This window comes from Barbus barbus, assembly GCF_936440315.1.
Source record: "Barbus barbus genome assembly, chromosome: 14".
NCBI lineage: Eukaryota > Metazoa > Chordata > Actinopteri > Cypriniformes > Cyprinidae > Barbus > Barbus barbus.
In genome coordinates, this window is record NC_136742.1 from 1,121,273 (window position 1) to 1,134,245 (window position 12,973).

At 42.4% G+C, this 12,973-nt stretch overlaps 1 protein-coding gene across 1 annotated transcript; it reads right to left on the reverse strand.

Annotated features, from left to right (window-relative positions):
- Positions 1-398: 398 nt before the first annotated feature.
- On the reverse strand, positions 399-11,176 carry LOC306880709 (ribosome production factor 2 homolog). Its single transcript, XM_079434433.1, has 6 exons — positions 11,053-11,176; positions 7,627-7,835; positions 7,441-7,540; positions 5,810-5,912; positions 5,597-5,732; positions 399-702 (listed from the first exon to the last, which is right to left on the reverse strand). The coding sequence occupies exons 2-6, from the start codon at positions 7,696-7,698 to the stop codon at positions 550-552; spliced, it is 564 nt and encodes a 187-aa protein (XP_079290559.1). The 5' UTR covers positions 7,699-7,835; positions 11,053-11,176; the 3' UTR covers positions 399-549.
- Positions 11,177-12,973: the final 1,797 nt, after the last annotated feature.

Here is a 12,973-nt window from a genome sequence, read left to right on the forward strand (position 1 = left end):
GATAATCATGAAATAAGACAATCAACTCGTTTGCAAAGCACATTCATTCTCAGTGACCTGATGAACTCAAACAGAAACTCTATGATCTACTAATATGATTCAAAACACAGCTAAACTGAAGTGTCTTAACCAATCAGTGAAGAATCAAGAGTGTTAAGGCTTCATATCACACACGCATGTGCGCACGCACACACACACACACACACGCACGCACGCACGCACGCACACACACACACACGCACGCACGCACACACGCACACACACGCACACACACACACACACGCACGCACACACACGCACGCACGCACGCACGCACACGCACGCACACAAGCTGAGAATTAATACGGAGCACAGGTGGATCCATGACAGCAGTGAAAAATAAAACAGATGCCAAGCTTAGAATAACAATTAAATGCATTTTATTGGAAAGTCTAAATGAAATTAGGTCAGAAACTAGCAGGAAAAACAATGGTTTGACTCAACCAGTCAATCTAGTCCTTTAACTGTTAGTGTCTGGAGGAGGATCTTGTAGAAAGTCTCAGGCGTCACTCATCTGTCCGCCGGTGTCTCGGCCGTCTGCTCTCCCCTCCTCTTCCTCAGGCCCTTCATCTTGCGCGTCTGGAGCTTGTCCAGGTTCTGTTTCTGCATGTGCAAGCGGCCCAGTCTGGTGCCGAAAGCATCGTGGGAAATGTTCTTCTTGGGCTGTGAGTGAAACAGAAGCAGATGATTAGCACTGACATCAGGATGAGAGGCTGGAGAGTCTTTACTCGCTGAGATGAGGTTTGAGTTTAATCTGCAGCGTCAGGTCTCTGTTCATTAACCTGACAGATAAACAGCTCTACGAGGCGAGGGACCCTGAATGTCACTCACTCCTTTCTTAAATTTTATACTAAAAGCAGAAATGACAAAATGGCATTTTTTTCATTTTGTCAAAAAGCATGGCAATTTCATCAGCGCCACCTGCTGTCAGAGAGAGAATCTGCGTCTCGTTTAGCCGTCTGCTGCTGCTCTTTTGTGTTTTATGTAGCATCATTTCATTTCACAAAACTAACTTCAGAGCATTCAGTTTTTGCCTCAATTTGACAGTCTAATTGACATCAGAAACAGCTCATCTTTGTTTGCAGCGGTTGCTTCTAAGTTTAATTGGAAAGAGCACAGGCAAAATCTACATTTATTTGATTGGGGATTTTTTTGACGCATGTCAGTTTCACAAAGAAATGTGCAGCATTTTGACTGAGAACTAACAAAAGAGCACCTTTTCATTTATAATTTGTCTTAAATATTTTGTTGAAAAAAAGTTGAGAAAATCATTAAAAAATATATATATATATTGTAAAAAAAGAAAAGAAAAAAAGTGCCTTTTTGATGGAATCAGTGTTGTGACCTGTATGGCATCATGAGTTGAGTGAGAAGACATGAACACTTTCACAGATCTGGAGATCAGTCACCGCAGCTGCAAACACATTTTCACTCGCAGCCTGTCAGTTTGAGACCTGTCCTGCTTCAGTAACATTTTCATTTAAAACTGTATTTTGTGTTTACTTACGATGCCTTCAATGTTATGATTTTGTTTTCATTTCTGAACCAATTATGTATGAGATATACATGAAAACAGAAGACATCAGCACAGCTTAAATATCTTTGAGCCATCCGTCCACTTTGTCAACTTCTTGCATATACATTTATGCATTTAGCAGACACTTATCCAAAGCGACTTACATTGCATTCAAGTTACAGTTTTAACATTTTACCAGCTCTTGCTTTCCCTGGGAATCGAACCCATGACCTTGGTGTTGCTAGCGCCATGCTCTACTATTTGAGCTACAGGAGAGCTTTTTTTTTTTTTTTTACTTTCTGAAGACCAAAAGACCGCACACAAAGATAGTAAAATAAGGAATGTTTATATATATATAAAATATGAATGTTAAAATGAAGTTCTGTTTCTGTGGCAGGTAGGTTTGGGGTTGGTGTAGGTTAGGAACATACTATAGAGAGTTTTATCATCAGGGATGTAACGATTCATTCAAGAGAAATTCTAAATGAATAGGTGTGCTTTTATTATTGCTTGGACAAAATGATGCACGTTTCTTTGTGAAATTGAAATGAAGTTATTCTAAAGAAAGTTTGTAACCAGGCTGTTTTGGGGCACCATTGACTTCCATAGTAGGAAAAATTATAATAAAAAATACTATGGAAGTCAATGGTGCCCCAAAACTGCTCCGTTTCCCACATTCTTCAGAATATCTTCCTCTGTGTTCAGCAGAACAAAAAGACATTCATACTGGTTTGGAACTAATTGAGGGTGAGTAAATGACACAATTTTCATTTTTGGGTGAACTATCCCTTTAACATATTATAAAATGTTCCTGACCAAGATGGCGCCGAGCATGGCAGCCGTGTTGCGAGCTCCAAGAAAACTCTGCAGTTTTTCTTATGTTTCTTATGTTTTATTTGTTATTTTGTTGTTTCACGTGTTAAATGTTGTCAGTATAACTGTCTACGATAGACACACGCTTTTAAACATTGGTTCCTTCGTCGCGCAACGCAAACCGGACTTTGAGTTCCTGAACGCCGGCGCCTTGTTTACAGACACCGCATCAGAGCCCTTTGTCTGGGCTGCACGATCGTGACCGAAGAAACGCCGCCGGAAAAGGGGGAAGAGAGCCGGCGTCCTTGTCAGACTCAGACTTGACCTCCGACCTCCTCTCCCAACTATTTTGCTGGCTAACGTTCAGTCACTGGACAACAAACTCTGTGAACTGCGGGCACGCATCTCATACCAACGGGAAACAAGGGACTGCTGCATTATTTGCCTCACAGAAACCTGGATGTCTGCAGTGGTTCCAGACTCAGCCATCGAGCTTACGGGGTTCTCCGTGCACCGCTCGGACAGAACGAAAGAGCTCACAGGGAAAAGCAGAGGTGGGGGCGTCTGTTTATTTATCAACAACTCATGGTGTGATGAACGGAACCTACACTCTATTAAATCCTCCTGCTCCCCTGATCTGGAATTTCATATGCTTCTGTGTCGACCATTCTGGCTACCGAGGGAATTTACAGCGATCATAATCACAGCTGTTTACATTCCCCCTCAAGCCAACACAGACCAGGCACTCAAGGAACTGTACGGGAATATAAGTGAGCAGGAAACCGCGTACCCAGACGCGGCGTTTATTGTTACGGGGGACTTCAACAAAGCCAACTTCAGAACAATAGCTCCAAAATACTTCCAACACATCACCATCAACACGCGTGGTGATCGTGTACTTGATCACTGCTACTCTCCATTCCGGGACGCCTACAAATCGCTCCCCCGCCCACCTTTCGGCAAATCGGATCACACTTCCGTTCTGCTCCTGCCTGCTTATAGGCAGAAACTGAAACGAGAAGCACCCGCCCTCAGGACAATTCAATGCTGGTCGGACCAATCAGACGCTATACTACAGGACTGTTTTGATCACGTGGACTGGGACATGTTCCGGGCAGCGCCTGATGACGACATAGAGGCGTACTCAGATACTGTAACGTGTTTCATCAGGAAGTGTGTAGAGGATGTAGTACCGACAAAAACAATCCGCATCTACCCCAACCAAAAACCGTGGATTAACAGCGATGTTCGAGCAGCCTTGTCAGCGCGGACATCTGCCTTTAAATCCGGAAACTCTGACGATCGCAAACAAGCCAGTTACGATCTCAGGAAATCAATCAAAGCTGCCAAACGACAATATAAAAACAAAGTTGAAGAACAATTCAAAACCAACAACGCAAGAAGCATGTGGCAGGGTATCAATAACATCACAGATTTCAGAGGGAATAAACCAGCTACTGTGAACATTGCCGCCTCTGTACCGGACGAACTTAATCACTTTTATGCTCGTTTCGAGGCTCACAACACCGCCCACACAGAGCGCGCTCCCGCGGCTGTAGCAGAAGAGGCGAGCGCACTTTCCTTTTCTGTCGCAGATGTAACCCGATCCTTCCGACGGGTGAACATCCGCAAGGCTGTGGGTCCCGATGGCATCCCAGGCCGTGTGCTCCGAGCATGCGCATTCCAACTGGCATTTTTAACCTTTCCCTCTCTCTGTCTGTGGTTCCCGCATGCTTCAAAAAATCCACCATTGTGCCCATACCAAAGAAAAATAAAATCACATGCTTGAATGACTGGAGGCCCATTGCTCTGACACCCATCTTCAGCAAGTGCTTTGAGAAACTCATCAGAGACTACATCTGCTCTGTGCTGCCTGACTCACTGGATCCCCTACAATTTGCATATCGCAGAAACCGTTCCACAGACGATGCTATTGCCTTCACCCTGCACACTGCTCTCTCCCACCTGGAAAATAAGAACACCTATGTGAGAATGCTGTTTGTGGACTACAGCTCAGCATTCAATACCATAGTGCCTGCCACACTGGTTGAGAAGCTCCAGACTCTGGGACTAAACGGATCTCTGTGCAGCTGGATCCTGGACTTCCTGACAGGCAGATGTCAGGTGGTCAGAATGGGCAACAACACTTCATCCCCGCTGACCCTCAACACTGGTGCTCCTCAGGGCTGCGTCCTCAGCCCACTCCTGTACTCCCTGTACACACACGACTGTACAGCAACACACAGCTCCAACGTCATCGTCAAATTTGCTGACGACACAACGGTGATAGGCCTGATCACTGACAACGATGAGACGGCCTACAGAGAGGAGGTGAGAACCCTGACTAAATGGTGTCAAGAGAACCACCTCTCACTCAACATCGACAAGACCAAGGAGCTGGTGGTGGATTTCAGGAGACAGAGCAGAGAACACACACCCATCACCATCGACATGACACCTGTGGAGCGAGTAAACAGCTTCAAATTCCTCTGTGTTCACATCACTGAGGATCTCACATGGTCCGCTCACACAGATGCAGTGCTGAAGAAGACACACCAATGCCTCTTCTTCCTGAGACGGCTGAGGAAGTTTGGAATGAGCCCCAGCATCCTCAGATCATTCTACACCTGCACTGTGGAGAGCATCCTGACCGGCTGCATCACCGCCTGGTTTGGAAACAGCACTGCTGGCAACCGCAAAGCTCTGCAAAGGGTTGTGCGAACTGCCCGTCACATTGTTGGAGGTGAGCTTCCCTCCCTCCAGGACATCTACACCAGGCGGTGTATAAAGAAAGCCCGGAGGATCATCAGTGACTCCAGCCACCCGTCCCACAGACTGCTCTCTCTGCTGCCCTCAGGAAGACGTCTCCGCAGCATCCGATCCCGCACTAGCCGACTGAGGGATAGCTTTTTTCCTGTATGTCTGTCTAATAGTACACTGTGTGTACTGAGTATATGTATGTGTATATTACACATTGTCATCTGTATAAGTCTGTACGTATGTATGGTAATGTCTATATGTAAATTGTTTCTGCACTGTCTGGAGCACGCTCTCAAGAATTTCACTCACGAAGGCACATGTGCTGTGGTGATGTGACAATAAAAGTGATTTGATTTGATTTAAAACATTCTTTATAATCATTTGTAAGATGTTGTCCAAATAAAGAACCCCACAAAGTAGTATAGACAAGGATATGTGTGTGTGTGTGTGACTGTGTGTGTGTGTTACCTTCACTCCTCTGTGGGTGGTTCTGTACAGGTCGTCTGAGGCCATGTGGCTTCTCCTCATGACGAAGTCAAGGGAAGGGCCCATGTCCTGCAGCTGGATCCGGGGCGTGCGACAGCCGGACTTCTTCAGCAGCACTCTGTGAACATGAGCAGAGCGTCAGGAGAGCGTCACTCATCCACATCTGCAGCCGTCTGACGGACCGAGGGGTTTTACTTGTAGCTGCGCATGTAGATCCTGCCCTCCAGCGCCGTGAAGTGAAGCACGTGCTCAAGTCCAGCCAGACGCACCGCTGACACCCGCGGCCCGCAGAAGAAATCTGACACACAGAGAGAGAGAGAGATCATTTTAAAGCCCTTAAAAACCATGAAGTGAACCCTGAAAAAAGTCCCCTGATTCAGATGGTCCTGAAGCTGCAAACACAGACTAACATGACTAACATCCAGCAGCAGGACACTGAAATAATCAGCCACAACATTTGGCCCAACCAAATTATAAAAGAACAAAAAGAAAATTATCTAACCTATTGGAAAGAAACAACAGAAACACAAAGTAAACTTGAATGTTATTTGGCCCTAAATAGAGATTACACAACTGCAGAATATCTGAGTACAGTGAAAGACTGTAAACTAAGAAGACAGATGACGAGGTACAGACTGAGCGGTCATACTCTGACTATAGAGACGGGCAGATATCGACAGCACTGGCTGCCCAGAGAGTTTCTTTCACTGTGATGTGTCCCGGGCAGCGCCAGCGTTCATTAGCAAACAGTGCCACCTTACTCGTAGCCTACTTTGTTTGAGATAAAATGTCACAATATGGTGAAAACGTTCCATTGTTATTCAGTGTAGCACATATTTATGTAAAAATTAAACAACATGCTTATTCTGACTTTTACTTATTAAAAGAAAAATGATCAGATTAAATGATATTTTAAATGATTACAAACTTCTTCCTGGCAAATACGTAACACCTTGTGGTTTCAAGGAAGATTTAAATTAACTATTAAGTTAGTTTTTTAGGGCCTCACTGTGATCCTTAAACATTCTTTGAAATGTTATCTAATAATTCTTGATTAAATACGCCGGACAGGATTTTCTGATATATAAACTATAGTTACACAACAGTTTTTCTGTAAATCAGGGTAAAAATGTACGATGGACATTATCATTTGCTCACAAAAAAAAACAAAAACATTCAATTTCAAGTATTACATATAATTTAGTTTATATATGTCTCAAACTAAAATAATATTCAGGTTTTTGACTATCTTGGATGCAAAAAAATTGACTTTTTTAAAAAGAATTTGTTTATAATTTACAGATATATTTATGGTGAAAGAAGAGAAAAAAGAGAGAAAAAAAAGAACATAACATTAATAGGTTTTTAAAGGTTATCTTCGATTAAAAAAAAAAAAATTCAAAGAATAAATCTGGCCTCACAAAGAAAAAAAAAAAACTTAGGAGTCAACCAAAATATAAAAACAAGCGCAAAAGAACCAAAACTCAAGTAGGGCTCGCTGCAGACCACAAGTTCCAGGGGGTGGAGATGGGTGGGTTTAGGTATAAGTATGGTGGGAGGAGCTGGATCTGAATCTGACCACGCCCCCTGGATCTTGTGGGCTGCAGCGAGATGCTCCTCCCAAAAAACCCACTTAGCAAAGAAACCATCAACAGAAGAATGTCCATGTTTTTCCCACTGAATCACCTTTTATCATCTCTGATCAGGTCTTGCCTCACTGACTCAGTCCTCTGTTCCTGCTCTAAACTGATGTTTGGAACGAGCAGCAGTCATGATGAGTGAGACATTAGTGACCCCTGTGTGTGTGTGTCAGTGAGGTCAATCACCTGTCAGCAGGTTCCTCAAGCGCTGGTGCTCCCGGTCCGTCTCGAACAGCTCCCCGGCGAACACCAGCAGGGGTTTGGTCCCCTCAGGACACATGTCCGTCTTCACACACACACACACACACAGAAGCTCGGGTCAGACGCGTCACAGATAATGATGTTCATGAGGTCATCTTCTCTGCGGCGTACCTTCAGGTTTCTCAGAGACACGAAGCTCTCGATGCCCAGCTCGAACATGTCCAGCAGGTGGAAGTCAAACATGCGTTTGTCAACACAAGCTCTTCCTCTAACCTCACCTCTGACCGCTCTCACGCACCGATTATCAGGTTGTTGGGCCTCTTCTTGTTGTGCGAGCCGAACAGAAACAAGGAACAGTCTGATTCCTTAGAGAAGAATTCCTGAAGGAAAGCAAACAGACGAGTTTTAGGCATTGAGGATCCCACATGGCGCTTCGTTACGGTCAGAGCAGGGCTGTGCAATACGGACAGATTCTCTCCATATTTTCTGAGAGTTTATCGATAACAATAATCAGACGATATTTAGCAGAGTGTTATTGTGCCTCTGATCTTAAGGACTGTTGTGGACAGCTGACTCCTACAGTTTGTGATATTCTTCTATTCTGTGCGGTGGTCTAGTACTTTAAGTTCAAGATGGTTTAATTTTTGTATTATTGCTTGGCCCTAATCCTCTTCAGTAATACTGATATTTGAAATTATTATTAATTTCTTTAAAAGATACTGTAAATGTGAAATTAAAACCGCCAGCAGGTGGCAGCAAGCCACTGTTAATAGGTGCGTTCGACTTCATGCAGCACTTCGCAGACCGATCGGCGGCTGACTTGAAGCAGTGCATGCTGGTTAGAAATTTAGTCCGACTTGAACCGGCGCCGACCACACGTCACTGTCACGTGTGGCAACAAAGTACCGCGATAGCGTTTCGAGAGCAGCCGGCTGACTCCAGAGCGACTGCGGGAGCGCTGATGACGACACAGCTGTTTCACGATTGGCCAAATTCACCACATGACAACAACGACGTGTGTTTCGGGTTTATTCTGACAACTTCAGTCCCACTAATGCTCATATACGGACTTAAAAAAAAATAAAAAATAAAAATAAATTAACTTTTCATGTCATCTTCATCTCGTAAATCATGTTTATTAAAAGATTACAATTATTTTTACTGCAATCACTTTTTATTCGTTTATATAGGTTTTGTGCATAGGTTTATTTTGGACCTTTTTCATACAGACCCTGCTGCATAACCTATTTAGATAATCATTTTGTTATGGAATAAATCAAATGTCAATCTTACAGACTTTTAATATAATGTGGTCATCATGGATTCTGATTGATACTAATTGTCTAGTTGCTGGGTTCATCCATCTTCACTTGCATGTGATTACTGCCAACAACTCTGGCTGGATGTCAACTTAATACAACATTCAGATCACTTTCATAAGCTGGTATAAATCATAATAGAAAGGCAAATAAATTGGGTTTATCCGTAGGCCTGTTCATGGTGTTCACGTATGAATGTTCATGGTGTTTTGTCTTACTAAAATGTGCTTACCTAACTGGAGAAATAGTAAAATAAGTAAACAAATATGTAACATCCTAATTCTTTTATCTGTAATGAAAACCACATTTAGTACATACAATTATTATCTTCATAGATTATTTTTATTAAGTTGCAGTAGCAAAAACACACATAATGAATCATACTGCACAAGTCAAATTTTCAATATGTTCTGTTTATTTACTTAAAACTTGTTTCTGTCGTGATGACACCCTTTCAAAATATTACATACATCTTAAAGGTTTATTAAAACAATACTTATTACATTGAACCTTTACTCACTTTCGTTGCTCATTGTGCTCAATTTCATACAACAATAACAGCATTTCTATAGCTTCCAGTTCGTCTGCAATAAAGCAAGCAAACGCCACGTGATCTGCCATGACTGAGGTAGATGCAGCAAACTACGAGAGCCCCGAAGTGTCCGACTTGACGACTCCGTTTTCAACTCCGCCCCTGACTGCAAGCAGCTACTCTCGTTGACCACCGTCTGTAGCCGTGCTGACTATGGAAAGCCAATGTATTCATAAACGCCTGCTCGGGCGTCTGATTGCACACTGACACGTCAAAAGCGTGCGCTTTGACAGCAAACGCGCGTCGTGGACGCGCGTTTTGCCATGAAAACGCGCGTTCTTAGCGCGCGCTTTGGGATTATGGCGAACGTGCGTCGGAAACGCACGGTTTTGTGTATCAAAACGCGCGTCTTCGACGTGTGATTTCCTATGAAACGCGCGTTCTTGACGCGCTTTGGAGTCACCATAAACGCGCGTTTTTGACGTGCGTTTATCATAACTGGAAGTCATATTTGAATTTGAAAACCCATAACATTTTCCTGCAATGTTGCTTTATGACAAACAATTAGAAAATTATTCAGATTTAAATGACAATTACAAAATATAATCATATTTCCATAAGGATGTAAAATGTTTCACTAAATTAAATTTAGCCATCTTTAAAGACCTAGGAGTGGTCCTGGTGAAACTTCCAATCATTTAGTATCTCTATAAAGCCCTGAATGTGCTCTGAACAGGACATCCAGACTTACAGCTGTGACATGTGAGGTCTCAGAGAAACTCACTGAAATAGAATATCCACTACAGAGGCAAAAGCTCCATAGCTGGCTCTCAGGAGGATATTGTGCATTTTGGGAGACATAACAATTGAATAGAAAAATAAATTATATATATCAATTTTCTTATTAAATATTATATATTGTTATGAACATCTGGCCAGTTATTACTCCCATTATGACAATTCTTTTTTCAACATTCTGTCCCAACAGCAACACATTAATATGCAAATTAGATATAGTATAGATACACTGTGTTTAAAGGGAAAACCAGTTTATGGAAATTTTTACAGACATATTGCATAAAACAAAATGGTATATAAAATCATTGTTATATATTTTATAACATAGTTGAGAATCATCCTTAAAGTTTAGAAGAAAAAAAATCCTGAAACCTAAAAATGTACTTTTAAGAACACTTTGGCTTTCCATAGTTGACCACCGTCTGTAGCCGTGCTTCAAGTCGAACGCACCTAGTAAATGAGTCACTGCGATTGAACCGAATCATTTAAAGGATTGAATCATTAAGGAACGAATCACCGTCATGTTGCTCAGAGACTCAAAACAGCGCTGTGGCCGTGTTTAGAATTATTTATGTCATTGAAATATGGCAAATACAGGTGATATGGTGTCTAAGTCTCTTAATTAACTTACTGTTTATTGAACTGTTGCATAAAATCAATATTACATTTGTAGTCATGTCGATTTTTGGAGAAAAAACAGCTCTCTTTTTGTCATTAACTACATAAATTTTCTGTCCCATATGTTGATTTTGTGCTCATTCTAAGTGTATTTTGACAGTGAAAGAGCACACTCGCACTAATCTAACCTACTAGACTTCCTCACGTAATGCAAGAGTGCGCTCTGAAGGTGTTTTGTGATACACAATGATGTCAGACCGCTCATTCAAACAACAGTTATGATGTTACCGCAGACGCTATATATGTCAGAGTCGTGAATCATGAGGTCACCAGCGCCGGAGTCGTCGACCGGCCGCACCATGTTCTTCCTGACAACACAACGATCACATCCACCTCGAGCTCAAACTGCTGCGGCGCTGCACACTCACCTCTTGTAGAGCACAGCGTTGGGTTTCTGAGAACAACAGACAGACAGATGAAGACACACAAGCAGTGAAGGAAGGAGTATCTTAGGGCTGCACAATTAATCAAATGTGATGTTCATGCGCATCTCGTCAGTAAAGCCGGTTCTGTGATCAGTAGTAAACCTCCTTCACCTGCTTCAGATACAGCAGCATTACACAGAGCCGTAGATCACTGACTCCTGCTCTTCTACGGTCCAGTCACCTCACAGAAACATTACTGCTTTCTTACACACTCAAATATTTTCCTTCATACTGTTTTTTTCAAGTGATGACATCAAAATATGCTCAAGTAGGTACACAAACAGGTTTCTCACTATATTAGTGAGCCCATCTCAGGCTTCGCTTTTTATATTATACACTACCAGTCAAAAGCTTTATTAAAGAAGTCTCTTCTGCTCACCAAGCCTGCATTTATTTGATCCAAAATACAGCAAAAACAGTAATATTGTGAATTATTTTTACAGTTTAAAACAGCTGTTTTCTATGTGAATATGTGTTAAACTGTAATGTATGTCTGTGATCTGCAGCTGTATTTTCAGCATCATTACTCCAGTCTTCAGTGTCACATGATCTTCAGAAATCATTATAATATACTGATTTACTGCTCGAAAAACTTTTAATTAATAATCAATATTTAAAACAGTGGAGTACATTTTTTCAGGATTCTTTGAATAGATTTGCATTTATCTGAAATAAAAGCTTTTGTAACATTATACACTATACTATTTATTCTACTATTCTATTTCAGATAGATGCTGTGTTCAACATTGATAATCAGAAATGTTTGTTGATCAGTAAATCAGTATATTATTATGATTTCTGAAGATCATGTAAGTGGTAAGTGGAGCAGTGCGGTCGTCAAGCTCAAGCTTCTGCTTCGGACAAGCCGTGAGTGTAACATTCTTCAGGATCTGCCTACGAGGGAAGGTGATGGCAACCGCTCCATCAGCTGGCGTTCATTAGTGGGGTTTACTCCTGGAACGTCCCCGTTATACCGAGCTCGCAGGATCAACGGCCTCTATACCGCTCACCACACATCCGCCGTCGTGGCGTTTCTATGCATCATCTTCACCCGCTGCGCAGAACAACGCAGCTGCCTGAAGACTTTCTGCAGATAAAGATGGCGCTGGTCAACGCGAGGTCTGCGGTAAATAAGACTTTAATTCTTAAAGACTTCACGTCACGAGACCTGGACTTTCGATTTATCACGGAAACGTGGTTTCCCAATGGAGATCTAGCTCCTCTCTCTGAGCTATTCCCGCCCAAGTGTAAATGTTTTAATTCCCCCCGCTCTGGGAGAAGGGGTGGCGGTCTGGTCTCAGTTTTTAAAGATTGTTTTCAATGTCGGATCTTGCATAGAACAGTTTTGAACTGCAGATGGTAGTGTTGGACTCGGACACTCCTTTAGCTGTTGCTGTGGTCTACAGGCCTCCTAAGCCACATAGAGACTTCTTAACAGATTTTTCAGATTTCTTGGGGGAATCATCCCCAATTTTGATAGGTTTTTAATTATTGGGGATTTTAACATCCATATATGCTGCCCTCAAAACTCATTTGCACAAGACTTTAATAGCCTAACAGAACCCTTTGATTTGGTGCAGCATGTTAAAGGACCTACACATATTCACGGACACACTCTCGATCTTATTATGTCTCATGGGTGCTCTATGTGTGATATTGAGCTATGCGATCTCAGCTTTTCTGATCTCAATCCTATTTTATTCAACACATTGTCAGCGAATGTTGTGAAATCTCAGGTATCAGTCTATCGGACACGGAGGATTACA